Below are 19901 nucleotides of genomic sequence, written 5' to 3'. Positions count from 1 at the left end.
AAAGGGGGTACATTAGCATATTACTTTCTTTTGCAATTCTTTTCATTAACAGAAACAAAACAATTATAGACTCAAAATTTTCTTTTCTTAAAGAAAACAGGCATAAAATTTTTACTATATAGACGTCAAAATAATTCAAATGTTATATGTTTCTCCATTATAACAGTCTCCAGACTTTATTATTGGAAATAACACTCATATTCATCACCTAGGCTGGATATCACTTCCTTGAGGATAGTGAATATTTTTATTAATTACATTCTAAAACATGTGGTAGATATCAGGCAGATTGAATAAGGAACATGCTTTAAGACACAATGGGAAAATCAACTCATGAAAACATGAAAATTCAGTTTTGATTTAGTTCTGACGGTTGAGAACATAAAAAAAAAAATCAATATTCCTCAAAAAAGTGAAGGAGATCCCAATTAGGGCTTTTCAAGTATATCCTTGACTATTGACTGGCTTGCCTGACCTCACTCAAGGTATTTTTCCATTTCCCTAAAAGTAGAGGGGGGTCCTGAGATTTATGAACTTGCCAGGAGAACTGCAGAAACTTAATTCTTAATGTCTATAGAATCCTTTGGAGGTGTTTTTAATATGATTTTTGAGGAAATCATCATATTTTTTGTTTAAAAAGTTACTCTGGGGCTTCCCTGGTGGCGCAGTGGTTGAGAGTCCACCTGCCAAAGCAGGGGAAACGGGTTCGTGCCCCAGTCCAGGAGGATCTCACATTCCGCGGAGCAGCTGGGCCCGTGAGCCATGGATGCTGAGCCTGCGCGTCCGGAGCCTGTGCTCCACAACGGGAGAGGCCACAACAGTGAGAGGCCCGCGTACCGCAAAAAAAAAAAAAAAAAAAAAAAAAAAAAGTTACTCTGTTCAACTGTATTTGAAAATATACAGAAAAAACTCCTTAAAGTACCGTTGCCTTCTAAAGCCTAGTACCAAGGTCAGAGGTAAAGATGTCAAACACCACAGAGCTGAGGGAAGAAACCATGCCATGCAGAGATGCAGCCTGGAGGGGAGGCCACGGAAGAGGAAGGAGGAAACATTACCTGCCTCACGGTATCTACCCTTCATCTTTTCCTTTCTCTCTTTATTTTCTTAGGCACAGAAGAGAGAAGAGAGAGAATGAGATGATGTGAGGGTGGTGGTAGGGATACTGAGGGGAAGGAATCACAGTGGTGATGGGAGGGGAAAAAGGAATGTGAGTCTAACACACAGGTGCTAGATACTAGCGCAGATAAAGCAGAAACTAACACATCACTGTAAAGCAATTATACTCCAATAAAGATGTTTAAAAAAAAATCAATAACATTGCCTGTGGGAACCTTGGGATGTCAAACCTCATAAACAGTTGCTGAGAATTTGTGCACACTTAAGTCCTGGGGAAGCAAAGGGAATTATTTTCTTTGGGGATGAATTGCAGTATATAGAATATGCAGTGGTCAAGAGAATCATAGTCATATATATAATTCCTTCCTTCTTAGGTGAATTTATTTAAATATTGGTCTAAATGTTCTATCCTTTTCTCATGAATTATCCACTGTGAATAGCTCAGATTAATGACTCAGTGTGTCCTTCTGCCATGATGCCTACGTCCACACAGTTTGTGCCTTTCTCCCCTGCTCCCTCTTCTCTAAATGCTTTATCGCTATGAGCCTCATCTGCGCACGAACACAGCAAAGTTAGCTGTGAGCTATTCTTCTAGATTTCAAAACCCATTTCAGCTTCTCACTTTATAGAGGCCACCAAAAGCCTTCCTCACTCTGGGTTAATGAGATATTTCTCATTTTTCTGTGTAAACTTGGCTATGGAGGCACTTCCTTGCCCACTTCAAAAAGTGTCACAGATACGAATTTAAAAGTATACATGAAATCATTTAAGTGAATTTAGTGATCAGAGGAGATCTGTCATTCATGGCATCTTACTCCTGATAGGCTCATTTATTTATAGATTCAAGCTACTGAATATCTATGTGAAAACTGAAGAAGAAATGAAGGAAAGCCATGTATCTTTGCCATTTGCATCCACCCTCAACAAATGACAACTTGAAAAATATGTTGCTAGGATGGATCATTCATTTTTCCCTGAATCTTAGTTTCTACCCCTCTGGTCACTGAAAAATAAGCAATCTTATAAATTTGAAAGAATAAGAGCAAAAAATATGAGCTGCATCCTCCAAAGGACCTAATTTAACATAGAAAACTCTAAGCCAGTGAAAAAGTCTCTCAGAAAACAAAAAAAAAAAACAAGTTTTCTTAAAACTTATGTTTATTTATATGACGAATTGTTCCAAAAAACAAATTATTCATGTGGCTCACAGAAATATATATAATTTATAAAAACAAATAAATGAGGACATTAGAACAAGTAAGACCAATAAAGAGGCTATGTGGCTGGGAATAGTATCTTTCCTTAAAATCCATGCCACAGGGACTCATACTCTTGCTAAAACACGTTGAACATTCAGCTTTGAGCATTCTTAAGCAAATTCATGGAAAAAACACAAGCCATTTCACATTTCCAAAATCTCTTCCCCATCTAACTCTCTGGTATTGGAAAATGTTGTAAATTCTTTAAGCCTGAGAAACGATTACATTATATAAGATACTATACTTTGGGAGCAATTAACATTTAATTGAAGTGATACTAAATTATAAATTGTGTGTGCGTGCACGCGCGTGTGTGTGTGTGTGTGTATCTATAAGAGTGTACATGTGAGATAGAGTTTGGGGAACTGTTAAAGAAGGGAAACAAAGAAATAGGAGGTTACGAACACAGCAGATGCACCTTACTTAGCCCCAAAAGCTTTCTCATGCTTCTTTGTGATTCCACCCTTCTCCATCCCCTCCCACTCCTATGCAAACAGTGACTGGCCAGAAGCATTTTAAAATTCAAGTTAGTGTAACATTGTTCTATAGATAACTCTAGGCTTGTGGCACTCAAGTTATCTCCAGCATCAATAGCTATGACCCCTCACATAACAAGAAACCATTTTGGGTATTTATTCTAACAAGGGAAGTAAATTCCTGGACAATCCACTAACTACTGTTTATAAAACACTGCCACTCTGTAACTTTCTGAATTGAGTTTCCCAAATGGTGTGTTCTTAAAAAGCACAAAAGTGGTTTATATCTCAAAGTGAAGTCAACCATAACCAATAAGATCTTAATCCTAATAAACTGAATGCCTTACAATTTAGCTCCAATTTTTTGTCTTTTTGGTACGCAGGCCTCTCACTGTTGTGGTCTCTCCCGTTGCGGAGCACAGGCTCTGGACGCGCAGGCTCAGTGTCCATGGCTCATGGGCCCAGCCGCTCCGTGGCATGTGGGATCTTCCTGGACAGGGGCATGAACCCGTGTCCCCTGCATGGGCAGGCGGACTCTCAACCACTGCGCCACCAGGGAAGCCCCAATTTTTTGTCTTTTTAATTAAACCCAGACTGCTTAGTCAAAACAAAATGTGTAAATTCCAGCTTCATTACCTGTAAAGTGTGTGACTTTTGGCAATTTATTCAGCCTTCCTGGGTTTCAATTTCCCTATCCATGAAGTAGGAATAAAAACATCTACCTTGCACTATTGCAGAGATTAAATAAACTAATATAGGTGAAAATACCAAACATAGCATTGGGTTCATGGTTACTCACTAAATGTCAATTCTCCTCCCTTTTTCTTCTTTCAAAGGAAAATCAGAGTAAAGTTGAAGGAAGAACACGGGTTTTGCAATTGAAGGATGAGAATAAGAGTCCGTCCCTTTCATGTACCAGTTTGAGACAAAATATTGAGGCTCTCTAGGGTCCTCTGCGTCCTCTTCTCTAAAATAGGGACAATAGCCCATCAGGATGGCTCCGGCAAAGAAGCGCGGCGAGAAGAAGAGGGCCGGTCCACCATCAAGGAGGTGGTGACCAGAGAATACACTATCAACATTCACAAGCACATCCCTGGAGTGCCTTTCAAGAAGCATGCCCCTCGGGCGCCCAGAGAAATCCAGAAGTTTGCCATGAAGGAAATGGGAACTCCAGATGTACGCGTTGACACCCGGCTCAACAAAGCTGCTGTGCCAAAGGAATAAGGAATGTCCCATACCATAACCATGTGCGGTTGTCCAGAAAACGTAATGAAGATGAAGATTCACCAAACAAGCTCTATACGCTGGTTACCTATGTACCTGCCACCACTTTCAAAAATCTACAGACAGTTAATGTGGATGAGAACTAACTGCTGATTGTTCAGTAAGGTTATAGAACGGCAAAAAATAAATAATAAATAAATGACAATAAAAATATTTAGGAATAATCACAGGCCAATAGCGACCCAAGTCACTTCCATTCAAGGTATCTGGTATAACAAAATTAAAGAGATAGCAAACAGTGTTATATAAACACATGAAAATTTATTTTAATATTTATATTAACAATTACAAATGGGGGATAAAATTTCCCCAACTTCATCAATCTACCTCAGAAGATAGTATCAAAAGTAAATTGTATAAAAAGTCTAACTTAAAGAAATTTGTACTTGGAGACCTAAGGAGGTCAAAAAGCAGTATTTCAAACAGCTGTGAATATCTTGTTATGAGGTGGGCATATCATAGGATGACTTGGGATTCCTTTGAAAGTGAAAATAGGTATCAAAGAATAAAATTATATAATTATTAAAGTATTTACTTTTTTTTATTTTTGACTAGTTCTACTATATCAGTGAACCTATAACCTTTCTTTCTTCCAAAACTATTTTGAAACATAGTATTATTTCTATGAGATAGTATCTATATATTACCAGAAAATAAAATAAGCACCTAAGCACAATGATTTTTCATTATATTTTCACATATTGGTCATGTACTTAGCCATATTTGTCTATTACACCAAGTTGCTGGTATTATTCTAAACAATATTTCTTTTGTATCTATATATTATTTAAATTTTTTTCCATAAAACTGCCTGTAATTTTCCTTAACGATGCATTTTATGGTAAATAAAGTTTGAAATTGTGGGCATCTTCAATTAACTCTTTGCTATAGACCATGAAAAGTTTTCATTGAAAAGATACTCTGTAGTTGCTGAAATACCTTGTAGACACATGACAAATTCTGCTACACAGAGGATATTCTCAATTCTATTTGTCCCCCAAATTTTGCTACATTGACAATATCTCAATTCTATATGTTGAAAAGTGTAAATATTTCAGTTCAAATACCTCATTGGTCCTCTCATGTTTCTTTATTCGGAGTAATTACCTTCAAAAATTTCTATAATATAAAAAAATTATCATAAAAGGTATCTCTATAATTCTTTTCAGTGTTTTGTCAAATGTAGGTGCTGCAAAATCACAGATCTTTTCAACTGCATTCAGTGTCAGTACTGATAAATGTATCCAATTAAATACAGAAGCTTCATCAAAAAAGTCTTCCAAGTTGAAATATTGCAAAGGAAAATTCTTAAATCTAGCACTTAGTTTGAGCTCTTATTGTTTAATTTTTCCCCTTACTTGTATAGTGATACATTTCAATGTATTCTTGTCTCACAGTTTGGTTTACAATCCTCGCTATCCACTAAAATGAAGTTTTTGATACTGTTTATTAAATACTTTGATTAAATATTTTCAAGTGATTTCAAATAAAATGAAAAGAAAATATAAAAGGTTCATTCAGAAAAGAATAATAACTGTCAGACACTTAGATTGTTTACAAAGCATTCATTCAAAGGCTCAGACACTTTAAAATTATGACTGATGACGACAGTAAAAAGAAAAACCATGTATTGCCATGTCACATGTTTTTTCTGTATTTAACAGACATCATGTAGTGTAACTACTGTAACTAATTCTTCATATATAAACATATTTGGTAATTTTGACCATTACAGCCTCTATAGTGATTGATAGAATGCACCATTTTGGGGGCAGAAAAATGTACTATGCATTCACTACATCCAAGTCCAAGCACATTTCTTCCTTCTCCATACATTGTTTAATTTAATGAACATTGTCTTTACTATGACACTGTGCTCTACCAAAACCTACATTTGTCTTCTCATCACAAAACAAGTAACTTTATTTTTAATCATCCATTTAACTGAATTTACAATAACATTTAAAATAATATATGATTTACCTTCTATAAAACAAACTTTGGAAAGCTTTACTTATATTCATAAATTTGATGCAAAAACTCAAGTATTATTAAGATTAACTGATTTTCCATAGAAAACCCTGATGGTATTAATAGTTATGAAGCTCTTCTACTATTGAATCAATACATTAACTACTGTTGCTTCATTTTTTTCTACATGTATAAGAAGACTCAAATCAAAACTGAATAAAATTTTCAACAATAAAATAGAACTACTGACACATGCAAAAAAATTACTTAATTGCAAAAGCATTATGACAAGTGAAAGAAGGCGGACACCTCCACCTTCCCCACCCCCCCACCCCCCCGCACACAAAAAAAATGCTACATACTGTATGATTTGATTAACCTTACAACCTAGAAAAGGCAAAACCACAGGGATGGAAAACAGATTAGTTGTCCTAGGGACTGGAAGTGGGGGGAGGGTACTGACCTTGGGGAGAGGGGGGAGAGATACTGTTCCAAATCTTGATTGTGGTGGTGGTTTTATGACTGTACACATTTTGCAAAATTCATCGAATTATATACTTATAAGGGGTGATTTTACTACATGTAAATTATACCATTATAAACCTCACCAATGTAATAAATAATGATAATTTATTAAAATAAGAAAAATTTGGCACAAATTCTAAACCCAATGACTCTACATTATAAGTAGCACAGATATGGATCTGTGGTCCCCAACAAAATTCCAATAATACACACATGCAAAACAAAGAAAATAATGACTATTACACACACACATTCTAAAATTTTAAATAAAATATTAACAAGTAAAATTCTAAGTGAAATACTAAGTAAAACATTAACAAGTAAAACCTAGTAACACGTCCAAGAAACCTCTAATGAAAGAATGCAAAGATAGTTTATATTATAAAATCTGTCAAAAGAATCTACCAAATTAATTAATTCAACAACAAACATAGAATTATTTGAGTAGATGATGAAAAGAGTTGATAAAATTGCTTAATAAAATAGGAATACATGACAAAATCTCTTAATAATAAAATATTTATTTCTCAAGCTAGTGTTTAGAAAAACACTAAAATAATTCCCGTTAAAGTCAGGAACAAGAAGGATATTCTTTATCATCACCATTTTTATAGTATTTATAATACTAGCCAAAACAACTAGACAATAGAAAAAAAAATTAAGGGGACAGGGATTTCCCTGGTTGCACAGTGGTTAAGAATCCGCCTGCCAATGCAGGGGACACTGGTTCGAGCCCTGGTCCGGGAAGATCCCACATGCCACGGAGCAACTGAGCCCGTGCACCACAACTACTGAGCCTGCGCTCTAGAGCCCACGAGCCACAACTACTGAGCCATGTGCCACAGCTACTGAAATCCGTGTGCCTAGAGCCCGTGGTCCACAACAAGAGAAGCCACCGCAATGAGAAGCCTGCGCACCGCAACCAAGAGTAGCCCCCGCTCACCACAACTAGAGAAAGCCTGCGCACAGTAACAAAGATTCAATGCAGCCAAAAAAAAAAAAAAATTAAGGGGGCAAAAAGTAAGACTTGTGAAAATTGGAAACAAGAAAACTAACTTTTCATTATTTGATGGCAATATTATTTGTTACCTTAAAACCTCAAAAAAACAATTGCCAAATTATTACAAAGAGGGCCTCCCTGGTGGCGCAAGTGGTTGAGAGTCCGCCTGCCGATGCAGGGGATACGGGTTCGTGCCCCGGTCTGGGAGGATCCCATATGCCGCGGAGCGGCTGGGCCCGTGAGCCATGGCCGCTGAGCCTGCGCGTCCGGAGCCTGCGCGTCCGGAGCCTGTGCTCCGCAGCGGGGGAGGCCACAACAGTGAGAGGCCCGCATACCGCAAAAAAAAAAAAAAAAAAAAATTATTACAAAGAATAATAGAAACTCAGCAAGCTGGCTGGTTAGAAAAACAATAAAATATAAGAATCAATAGCCTTCAAATAAATAAACATGGCTGAATTAGAAAAACTAAACGGTGGAAGAAAAGAATCCATTTTACATAACAGTTACAAAGATGAAATTACTAGGAATCAAATAAAGCAGAAATGTGCAAGAGCTTTATTGAGAATCCCAAAAAAGATGTGAAAGAAATACGTGGCAAATTTTTGGATATGAATTTTCAACATTATAAAAATGTCATTTTCCTCCAGGAGATTCCATTAAAAATATCATCGGGGTTTTTTTCCCACTATATAATCTGATTCTTAAGTTCCTGTGGACTTCCAAATAAGTATGATTAGCCAAGTAAAACTCTGGGGGGAAAAATAGAGTGGAATGGGACTTTTGATGCACATCATAAAACTACTATAATTAAACCTGTGGAACTACACATAAAGAAAAATATAGATGAATGTAATAGGATAGCAAGTCAAAATATAGAAATAATTACATATAGAAATATGGAATATGATAAACTAGATGTTTCAAATCAGTGTAGAAAAGATTAATTATTGTAAAATATTGTTAGAAAATTGGATAGGAATCTAGGAAGGAAAAATTTGATCCCTACGTTGTACTCAATAGATTAAATGACAGAACTTACTAATAGAGGAGAAAAAATTAATATACAAAATGAAACTATGGTAGAACACATAGGATGTATTTTTTAAATAATTTCGGAATAGAAAATACCTCTCTAAGTATGACACAAAACACAGAAATCATAAGAGGAAAATTGATTAATTCACTTACATAAAAAGAAAAAATCCCACCAAAATTGGAGAAAACATATACATTAACACCACCAGTAAAGTATTCATTTTGTTATTCTGTAAAGAGCTCATAGATGTCAAAAAGAGAATGCCAACAATTTAATTAATAAAGGGCAATGAATATGAACAAATAATGTCCAGGAAAGGAAATTCAAATAGAACTTAAATATATTAAATAATGCTCAACTTCACTTACAGTAAAGTAAATGTATGTTAAAAATTACAATAGGAAGCCACTTTTTATCTATTAGTTCAAAAGCAATTCAAGAGATGGAAAAAAAGAATGAATACACTTAAATGCTAGGCAAATATTAGCTATTATTGCTATCTTCCAAATAATTTTATAACGTTTATTCAAATCAAAAGTTACAATACAAAACAAAAGCTCCAGTCTCAAGACATTCATTCTCCTTCACAATTAATGGAATCACAACAGAAACATTTATTTCTGCATTGAGATAAAAAATATGCCCCATTTAATCTTCTACATGATTCTCTCCATTGGAGGAATAGCCAGAATATCACACTTAAGGACAAGCTACTTCCTGTCAAAGTGGGTACTTGACAGTTTGATAACACCTGAACTTCTTACATGGATCATTTTTTCTAGACAATCAAAATATGGAAAGACTGAAAAGCACTCTGATCTCAGTTCCCTCTAGTTCAATAACTAGAGTAAGAAACTGGTTGGACTCACAGGTACAATAAGGAAATCTGTCCAAAAGAAAAGAAAAAGAAAAACATGAAAAAAGAAAAGAGCTTTAAATTAGATTTGAGAGTTAGAGAGCTAGGTACCCTTATTTCTGACTGTAAGTTCATTGTAAAGGTAAATGACTGCTGTTAAAAGTGCCTGACACTGGAGAATATATTTCTCCCAATAAAAGCAGATTCAAAATAGGTAGAAGAATTCCCTCTGTAAAACACTAACAAGGTAAAAATACAAAATGATGTCACTATAACAGCCATGAGAATTAGAATATCTTCTATGGAAAGATTAGCCTGACAACAAAACTATCACAAGGAAGTTCTAAAGTCAGCAAATTCTAAACACCAAAATCTCAAAGAAAATGGGTTTCTTTATTTAAAAAAAAATGGAGAGTAGATTTTCTTTGATGAACAAAACTGCTTTTCACAGTGAGTGCACTTAGTAGTTCCAGATATGAGTCTTAAATACCAATCTAAACACATTCTTAAGTGACAAGTACTTAAAGCATAGTATATCAAAAGAGAAAAACAAAGCAGCATATGAACTAGAAAGGGCTAAAATCTTTAAAGCAGAAATCCCTTTTTGCAAGATTTAGAAACTAGAAATGATATCACAGATTGTCCCAGTCTGTTTATACTTACTATTAAAAAACCACATTTTAGAGGCAGTGTGATAGAGTAGCAAAATCACAGGCTATAGTAGAAAAATCACAGGCTACTGTGATAACATTGGAAAAGTTCTGAGCTTGAGTCCTGTCATCTGGAACAGAAAGGGGACTGCCTGCCTTCTTGCTGTGTTGGGTTGTGTAGGAACAGATAAAGCACCAGCACAGCACACAGCATGCAGGCAGACATGCCCTGAATGGTAGTCACTATTATCATTAGAGTTTTATAAAATAAATTAGTACTTCAACCATGTGAAAATGAGGGGCTAGAAGCCAGTCTAGAATTATGTCTCAAAACTAAATTTAACCACATAGCACTGTATAAAAGGAGTACCAGTTACCAGTGAAGGGAAATAAAGACAATTAATATATAGACCTGGCCTTTAAGAAATATGAAATTCTTCTACCAAAAAAACATTTATTGAGCAAACACTTTCTTCCAAGTATAAGTCCAAGTGAGGAAGATTTGAAGGAGTTGATGGTTGAGTGTTGAAATCCGAAAGCAGATCATTAGAGCACACAGAGGAGCTGACTGGAGGGATGGGATGGGCAAGGTAACATGGCAGCAGAGAGGAAATGTCACCTGGCTCTACTTGGAGCCTCACAGAAAGAGTTTGGACAGAAGGGGACCTTCAGGATGGGTGCCATGCAGAGGCCCAGGATGAGCAAGCGGGGTGTTTGGGGTGAGTATGTCTGCAGCCTCAGGAGGCAGTGGCTGGAAAAGATGCTGCCAAATCATCTTGGGGTTAGATGACCCAAAGGGCTTTGAACATCCTCCAAGAGGTATCAGGGAACCGGTGGGCAGTTACATGATTAAATGATGATAGTGATTTTAAGGAAAATCACTCTGGGGACAATGCAGACTGAAGGGGGCACAAGCGGGTCGGATAAGAGCTTATGGCCACGGGAGTCTAGACAGAGTAAGGTTGCAATTGTGTTGCTAAGAAACAGGATCCAAACTAAAGTAAAAGCAAGGAAGAGGGAGATGAGAAGCCAAATTAGGGCATTTCTAAGTGAAATCTCGAAGACCTTATAACCAATCTGATGCATGCGCAGTCGAGGCCGACTCAGATTTCTAGCCTGAAGAAATGGGTGGGTGGTGATGCCAATTATGGGGCCAGAGAATAAATAGGCTTCATGGGCTAGAAAAGATTATTAGTTCATTTGGGGACATGTGAATTTTGAAGGGCTTGAGGGAGATGGATAGTTGTATTAACAGCTAAAAAGGAAAGCAAAATTTATCTTCCAGGGAATTTATAAGGCAAGAACTACGTTTGACTGTTTAAATTACTGAGAAAACTCTTCAATCACTCCAGTTGCTAAGTATGAACTATAAAACAGGTAAAGTTGAAGTCTCATCATTTTTGTTTGTAGGCTCTGCTAAACCAAAATGGATTTTAAAACTTAGTGTTTAGACTGTATCAGCAAATATGTATGGCCTGGGTGAACGGACTTCTCTGCAGATGTTGCAGTTCTGTACCTCTGTCTGTTGGCATTTCTCCAGTGGCTTCACAGGGGTGGAATTCTAGCACACCCTCAACTTTTTTTCTTCTCCACAGGCGTCATTCTACAGTACAACACAGGGGTGAGCAGCCCTGGAGGAGAACAGCACTCACCTTGTGGTCAGAAATCAATCTTTCCCTTTCCTAAGAGAAAGTTAGCTTCCTGGGCAGAGCAGACATCCATAAGCAAATGAAGAACACTCAATTCCGCTGCGTAATAGGGGACCCTTGTTCAAGTGTAAAGCCTTTATTAGGACAGATAGTAAGAAGTGTCTTAGTGATTTGGTATGCACACCTGGAAACACTGCAAGAGGTAATACTTCTATATGTATAACCGAATCACTTTTCTGTACACCCGAAACTAAATAGCATTGTTAATTAACTGCATTCCAATATAAAATAAATGTTTTAAGAAAATAGTTAATTAAAAGCATCTAGACATAGGGGCCAGATACACACACACACAGTACAACAATATCTTGCTTTTTCAGTGGCAAGACCAAGCCAATGTAGCTGTTTCCAATTGAGGCCCATGGGCTTGAGGGACTCTCAGCTTTGTCCAGAGAACCCAAGCTAAAATTCAGACACTAAGTATTGTAAACCTTAATGGGTAGAAGCTGAAAAAATGGTAAAAACTCTTGTGAAAGCTGCAAGTAATTTCTAGCTAGAAAGAATGAACACTTCAGGAGGAAAGGGGGAAGCAGCAATATAGGGGTCGGGGATTAAGAGGTACAACTCTTAGGTATAAAATAAGCTACAAGGATATATTGTACAACATGGGGAATATAGCCAATATTTTATAATAACTATAAATGGAATATGACCTTTAAAATTTGTGAATCACTCTATTGTACACCTGTAACATATAATATTGTATGTCACCTATACTTCAATTAAAAAAAAGAAAAAAAGAAGAAGAAATATCTTCAGTTTCAAGACTGACATTTCTCCCGTATCATGCATCAGCCTGTACAACATGGGAAGGTTGAGAGCTTTTACACCAGGCATACAGGACAACACATTTCTCTTACCGAGACATGGGTCTACCACCTCCGATGGCTTATTATGACAAAGCACCCTGGCTTCAAAGATGTTCCTCGTCTGGCCTTATTGACTTTCCATTGTCCCGTTGCCTCTACACTGCCCCCTTCACGTCCTCTAAGATACTTGGTATCCTCCTTAAACGCCCCCCTTTCCAGCCTCAAGAACAAGTGCTGCACAAATTGACCAAGTAAATGGAATACTGTTTCTTGCCCTTATCATATATGAGCCAATCATTCCCACCCAGAAGTCATTTACTATATGACTCCCCCCAGCTCATTCCCCCCCAGAGGAAATCATTCCTCCCTCATCTAAATGTACACAGTCCTTCACCCTGAACAGTCGCATCCCCTTCCAACCTATGTGATGGTAATTTGTGCATACTTTTATTGACCTCTTTGAGAGAAGGACAAGCATGATTTTTCCCAAAGATCCTAGCATAATGGCTTTGTATATAGTCAGCATGGATTAAATAGCATTGAAGAAATGTTTGATTGATTGAATAAAGTAAAGATTTCCTAAGAGAGCCTGTGCCCTCCCAGATATGTGTTGGATCTGGTCTACAGGCAACACCAAATGCCAGAGCCTAGAAAAAATTGTGGGTATAACTTCTATTCTTAACATGTTAGCTATCTATTTTACTCTATATGATGATGTCAAAACAAAATTATCTGGTATTTTTAAAGACTACATAATAAAATTTTTCTTCTTATTTGTATATCCCACTCATCCAAAGAAATGCATTTCTGGTAAATACCTAAATCCAAATTTTTGTAAATCAAACACTTTGTTCATTGCAGGGAAGTTTTGAGAACCCATGCAATAAGTCCTTTGTAAGATAAAGAATTCATCTCCAAAGTCAAAAGAATGAAAATAAATAATTCCTCTTTCCTTATCCCTCTTCTCTGTTCTCTCCTCCCTCTCCCTCTCTTGTTCATTCTTTTTTTCTGTTTTTTTAGTAAACTTGGAATAAAGTTTACATAAAGAAAGTTATTTAATTTAACTCAGTCAACCTCAATATAAGAGTGCATAATGGGGAGTTTCTTAAAATCTGAAACATGGTTAGAAGCATAAGAAAAAGATGGAAAACATACTGTTTCAAAACAGTCCACATACGAACCCAGTAACAGAACTGGTTAAGAAGGTAAATAAAGTGGAAGCAGCTCAGTCACCTTAGAATACAAGGACCTGTCTTGCGTCCTTTGCAGATGCCACATTTGTGGACTGGTTCACCCACCAGTGCAGATTAAGATACCCGTACACAGACCAACAGACCCCATGTAACCTTCCTTATCTGGAAAGAAGAAGCACCCTGTCAAGAGACTGGGATTAATATTCTGAAAATATCCCTATGTCTCCCACATTACTTGTAGATCAGAGAATGAAGAATCTGATTAACACAGCTGACTAACACGGCTAGGCTAGGTTGACTCATATGCCATCACCAAATATAAAGAAAAACCCTCCCTCCAGTGAGCTGGGCCTTACATTCACAAACTCTGCTGATGCAAGCTCAGCAGAGTTTACGTGCGTACAGAATTACATAGAGCATGCTCAATAAATCTGCTTCACAGAAGAACAGATGTGAGAACGTTAGGCTTCGTATAATAGTACAGCAATGGGACAGCACCGGTAGCAGATCGAATTCTAAACTGGCTCCCGAGATTCCTAACCCCTTGTGTAAACACTCCATCTAGTCCCTTTCCCTTGAGTTTGGACAGGTCATATTATTTTAGAAGGGATTTTACAGATGTAATTAAGATCCATAATCAGTCAACGTTGAGTCAAAAGGGAGATTATTCTGGGTAGGCCTGACCAAGGTGAGCTTCTAAACGACAGGCATTCTTGCTGATCTTTTTTTCAATTTTTATTGGAGTATAGTTGATTTACAATGTTGTGTTAGTTTTAGATGTACAGCAAAGTGAATCAGTTATACATATACATATGTATATGTATAACTCTTTTTTTAGATTCTTTTCCCATACAGGCCATTACAGGGTATGGAGTAGAATTCCCTGTGGTATACAGTAGGTCCTTATTGCTTACCTATTTTATAGATAGTAGTGTGTCAATCCCAATCTCTCAGTTTATCCCACCTCTCCCCTTTTCCCCAGTCACCGTAAGTTTGTTTTCTACCTCTGCGAGTCTATTTCTGTTTTGTACAGAAGTTCATTTGTACCCTTTTTTCAGATTCCACATATAAGCGATATCATACTATATTTGTCCTTCTCTGTCTGACTGACTTCACTTAGTATGATCATCTCTAGGTCCACCCATGTTGCTGCAAACGGCATTATTTCATTCCTTTTTATGGCTGAGTAATTGTGAAGAAGTAAGCTGTTCTGTTGTAAGAGGGCCTGGGGAAGAGGCCATGTGTCAGGAGGCAGAAGGAAGCCTCCAGTTGCTGAGAAAAGGAACTAAATTCTGCCAGCAACCACGAGAGCTTGGAAGGGGGCCTCGAGCCTCAGCTGACAACTTGGTTTCAGCCTTGTAGTCTCCGGAAGCTCTGAGCACAGGACCCAGCTAGTCTTTGCCTGGATGTCTGGCCTACGGAAAGTGTGAGATGATAAGCCACTGAATGCGTGGTAATTCAGTATCCGGAAATAGAAAACTGACGTGGGAACTGTCTCTCTAAACATACAGAATGGGAATAAGAGACTACTCATGGCATGCAAAAAATACAAACGAGTCTTTATGAACTCCCATTTGTGGGGCGATATCTATGGAGTGCTAGGTATTTCTTTGAATGTTTTCATGTAACAGCCTTTTACAGACAGACCCATACATAATGAAGCTCATTCTTTTTTATTAGCTAAATACCTCTGATGATATTCTTCTAACTACAACCCAGCAAAGACTTAGGAAGTCCCCACTGTCCCCTTCCTTATTGTGTCCCTTTCCTACAGCATTGGGTACATTACCCTTCTCTCTATGCTTCTGAAGTTAAGAGATCTATGTACCTTGATGAAAGTATAAAGGGGAAAAGAAACTCCATTGAGTTTCCTCTGGAAAGGAAGCGTTTCAATTTAACAAATTTCCTTGGACCATTTTGAACAGGAGTACATAAAACATATGCAAATACAAATGAATGTCTAAACCACCATTATTTCTGAATACTTTGAATGGAATCTCCTTGATAGAGTCTACTGGGCTACAAACTTCCTTTAGAGCTTAGATCTTGTCTCACTAACCCCAAAGAGAAAGAATTGTTCTTGCCAAATTTTGATGTGACTGGAAAATGTAGGCTAATGCACCATTTTGTTGGAAAATGGACACTTTCCTTTGAAAGTTTTATATCCTCAAAGAAATGTGTTTTTCTCAAATGGTACCCTGTGGCAAATATTTGTACTGAAAAACTATTTTTTAAAATATGTACTTATGTGTTCTGTTATTATCATTTCCCTTTGTCCAGATTAATATTCATGTACTTAAAGCAAAAGCCTATTCAGAAAGGATTTTTTAAGTATATTAAATGTGTAAAAAAAAAAAAGAACGATGTAAAAATAAACTATATGCAGGTCATAATGTTAAGATTGTGTGTGTGTGTGTATGTGTGTGTGTTTAAGTGTTTCAAGTGAGAAGTATGGCTATATGCAATGAGTCAAAGAATTTCACTGGAGTTACCCTTTTCCCCTAAATGGGGTACACATATTCAATATTTGCAAGCTTCTTAGTTTTTCTAAGTCTCATTTACATTCAGTTAAACATAAACCAGGAGAACATATTTCAAGAGTAAATATATGTCAGGATAGTTTTATGTGAAAAGATTTATATTTTCCAATAGTTTTTTTAAATTATATTGAATATGAGAAAAAAGTTTCAATTAATGGTCCACTATTGACTTTCAATCCTGACCATCAGCTCACTTCTTAAATATTAAAAAGAAAAAGTATCCTATTATGTTCAATAATAAAGTGTCACTAGGTGATAAAATATATTATTAACTTATTTTATGTTGCCCTGTGATGATAATAACTCAACTGATAAATTAGTAAGATTATGTTATAGGCTTTTCTTGTCATATATTTAATTTTTCCTGGGAGAAATTTTACATGATGTTTTAAGATTTATTATTTTCCATTACAGTATTAAATCAATAAAGATAATAATAATATTTCATGGTGGTTAAGTTAGCAAGGTGATTTGCTAGGGTTATTGTTTGCTTTCTTATTTTTTCAATGATATTGTCCAAAATAAAACAAAATAAGAAACATGACTATAAAATATACCTAACAAGGCAGAAAATGTACCAAGTAAACACATTACATTTTGAGTATAATAACATTATGCACTCTCCAGTATAATTTTTATTTGGGCGAGTGGCAATTTTGCTAATTTAAAACTTTCAAATGGTTTTATCTTGCACAAGAAAATAAATGACTGTTATAAAAAAAATCAACAGAAAGAAGGATGATCATAGGAAAAGAGTTTCAGGGATAGTAATTATACTTAATAAAATTGTGTCAACACATAAAAGATAGAAAAAGATAAGCTAAATATTTAGCAGGCAAAATGATATGCCATGATGTTAGCAAAATTTGTGGCTTAAATTTGCTTAAAGTATTTTTTTAAATTTCAGGTTATTCAAGTCATCTTCCAATTCAAATGAAAAGCAAATAAGAGGATACAGTCCTCTTTCCTTGAGTGGGGTTTATTGGGATGAGGGGTATCTTTAAAAGTTCTCAACAAAATTTTGCTGAAGTAAAACTTTATGTCACTCATTACTTTGAAATTTGCTTCACTGATTTTCAGAATAATTTCATACAAAGTGGTTCCCTCCAGGAATCCCACAGACCCTTGGAGAACAGACCAAGCATGATCTCCAACAGTTTTAGTTTTACTAATATTCTGAATGCTGGTTATGTGATGATGGTCTTCCCAAACAACGATTTAAAACTTCTAACCTTCTATTTTATTCACATTAATGTGTAGTTAAAATAGAAAAAGAGCTATATTCACTAGTACACCATTCTTTCTCTACATGCCTTCTGTCTATCAAATGTTATAGTGAAAGAGGCAGAGGTCGCCTCACACAGATGATCCAAAGCCCCTCTCATTAGCAACTGGTACTTAAATATATCCCTGCAGTAATTCCCAGGGCTATGCTGGGAACACACTGCGTTCCATTCAACTTTAAATGACAATGAGATAAGCAACTACCATTTACCAGTTAGCTCATTTTCAATACATGCACTTGTGATCAATATCGAAAGTCTTTTGGGTTTAAATTTGCAACTTCAAAAACAAACATCCACTAGAAACTGATCAGTTCCTAGGTAATAAATAGTAGCAACCACAATCATGCATGAAGATAGCAGTGGTGATTTTGTGTAGTGGTTGGGTGGTGGGTATGATGTCACCGGCAGGGGTTTGAAATTTTATTATATTTTCCTATTATTATCTAAGGAAGACAGATAAATAATAGCATTGCACTTCACTCATAGTCTGACACATCTAGAATATAAAAGGGGAAGGAAAGGCTAAAGATAAAGATGAAAACACTGGAAAGAATGTTCACACCAACTACCCTGAGTAGGCTGGTGGTTGAAAATTAAAATTGAATAAAATCCAGTAAATAGTTCATTTCTCCCTCATATAAACTTTTCTAACTACTCCTGAAGCGCGAAAGTCCAGGATTTACTTCCCACTGTAGTAAGACTGTGTATCCAGACGACTGGAGTGAAAATAGAGTTAGATGTGCTCTCTCACATCAGCTCCAAGAAATATGCCATCATCCTAAAAAACAATGATGCCTGAATCACTACTAGCCTTTAGAACAAATGAGTTTCTACAAGTCTTGTGTAACAGGCAGAAAAGGAAAGATAGCACGCAGAAGCAGCAGAAGCAACATAATCTAGGAGGAAGGTGTGGATATTCACAGTGAAACCAATTGATAGCTTTTGCTGGGGGTGAAAGTACAGACTCCTCATTACAGGGAAAACCAACTGGTCAAGAAGAGGGGAGTTTGAGAAGCCTGGAAAGGAACGGGGACCTGACCGTGGTCCTGAAAGAGAACAACTTGCAAACGTTTCCCAACAGTCTCCAAGAATCCACACACCATATCTTTGCTTTTAAACAGAAGCTTAAACAAGCTAAGCGTCCAATAATATTCACCCTCAAAAAAATTATGTTGAAACTTCCTCTTATGATCAGATCAACCTTTATAACGCCCGGCTTCTCCTTCTCCAACAGTCTCTCCTCGAGTGTTAGTATAATTTCAGATTGAAAGGTATGCTACCTCTCAATACCTGAGAAGCAGGAATCGGGATTCTGACAAACTCAACGTTTAGAATTCTACGGGAAGCTTACACTTGGCAATCTTGATTCTAGTTGCATTTCTTAAACTCAGATGGTATCATGCCTATCCAAAAGACATCACAGAATGAAGCTCCATAGACGAGGAACATTCCAAACTCTCCCTATAATTTACGGAGACTTGAAACTCTATAAGGACAGATTGGCAATTCACCAATATGGACAATTTTCATTTTCACTTCATAAAATTAATAAAAACCGAGAAACTACGGGTCCCTCAGTGAACACGGGTGTCGGTCTTTCTTCAGGTTCTTTTCCAGACTTTCCAAACCTAAGAGTCAAGGGGGCCAGCTACACCGAAGTGTTAATACTACACCGAACCATGAGAGGAAAAAAATTCTCCGCACAAAAGACACCTCGGCAGGAACATAAGGAAACAAAATCCACTGGTGCAAAAAGGAGGGTGGGAACGAAAGTAATTTATAGGAGAAAAATCATTCAAAAAAAAAAAAAAAACCCATGCAACTCATCGAAGTGCAAGACTTACGTGTTCCGTCAAAACGGGTGGCGATGGTGTCGAGGAAGGTGTTCTGGGGCGCCAGTAATCCTTTCATAACCGGCATTTTTCCAGCGTGGTGTGAAATTCTCCATCAAACTTTGTCCAGAGGATGGTTCGAGAGGAAAGTGCCAAGAAGGGAGACGGGGAGCGTGATGACGGCAGGGGAGGGGGGCCCGACGCGGTGATGGGGCCGCTCGAGAGAAGGGGGAGGATGGAAGGAGCGAAGGAGCTGGTTCCAGCCGCCACGGCTCCGGCAGGAACAGCCCCGAGATCGCTCGCAGAGCCCGCCCCGCACCTCCAGGCTCAGCCGGGCGCAGGCTCCCTCTCCCGCCCCC

At 37.1% G+C, this 19901-nt stretch overlaps 1 protein-coding gene and 1 pseudogene across 1 annotated transcript in view; one reads left to right on the top strand and one right to left on the bottom strand.

The window, feature by feature from the left end:
• KCNH8 (potassium voltage-gated channel subfamily H member 8) overlaps window positions 1-19630 on the bottom strand; it is a 348245-nt gene extending 328615 nt beyond the window's left edge. Inside the window, exon 1 of the mRNA XM_060100168.1 lies at window positions 19555-19630. Coding sequence (XP_059956151.1) covers window positions 19555-19630 — 76 coding nt within the window. The remainder of the gene's footprint in view (window positions 1-19554) is intronic.
• Window positions 3846-4229, top strand: LOC132491289 (large ribosomal subunit protein eL31-like; annotated as a pseudogene).
• Window positions 19631-19901: the final 271 nt, after the last annotated feature.

The sequence above is a fragment of the Mesoplodon densirostris genome, chromosome 5 (genome assembly GCF_025265405.1).
Source record: "Mesoplodon densirostris isolate mMesDen1 chromosome 5, mMesDen1 primary haplotype, whole genome shotgun sequence".
Lineage (NCBI taxonomy): Eukaryota > Metazoa > Chordata > Mammalia > Artiodactyla > Ziphiidae > Mesoplodon > Mesoplodon densirostris.
The sequence above is the reverse complement of the archived record's forward strand: the minus strand, read 5'-3'. Positions and strand labels throughout refer to the sequence as shown.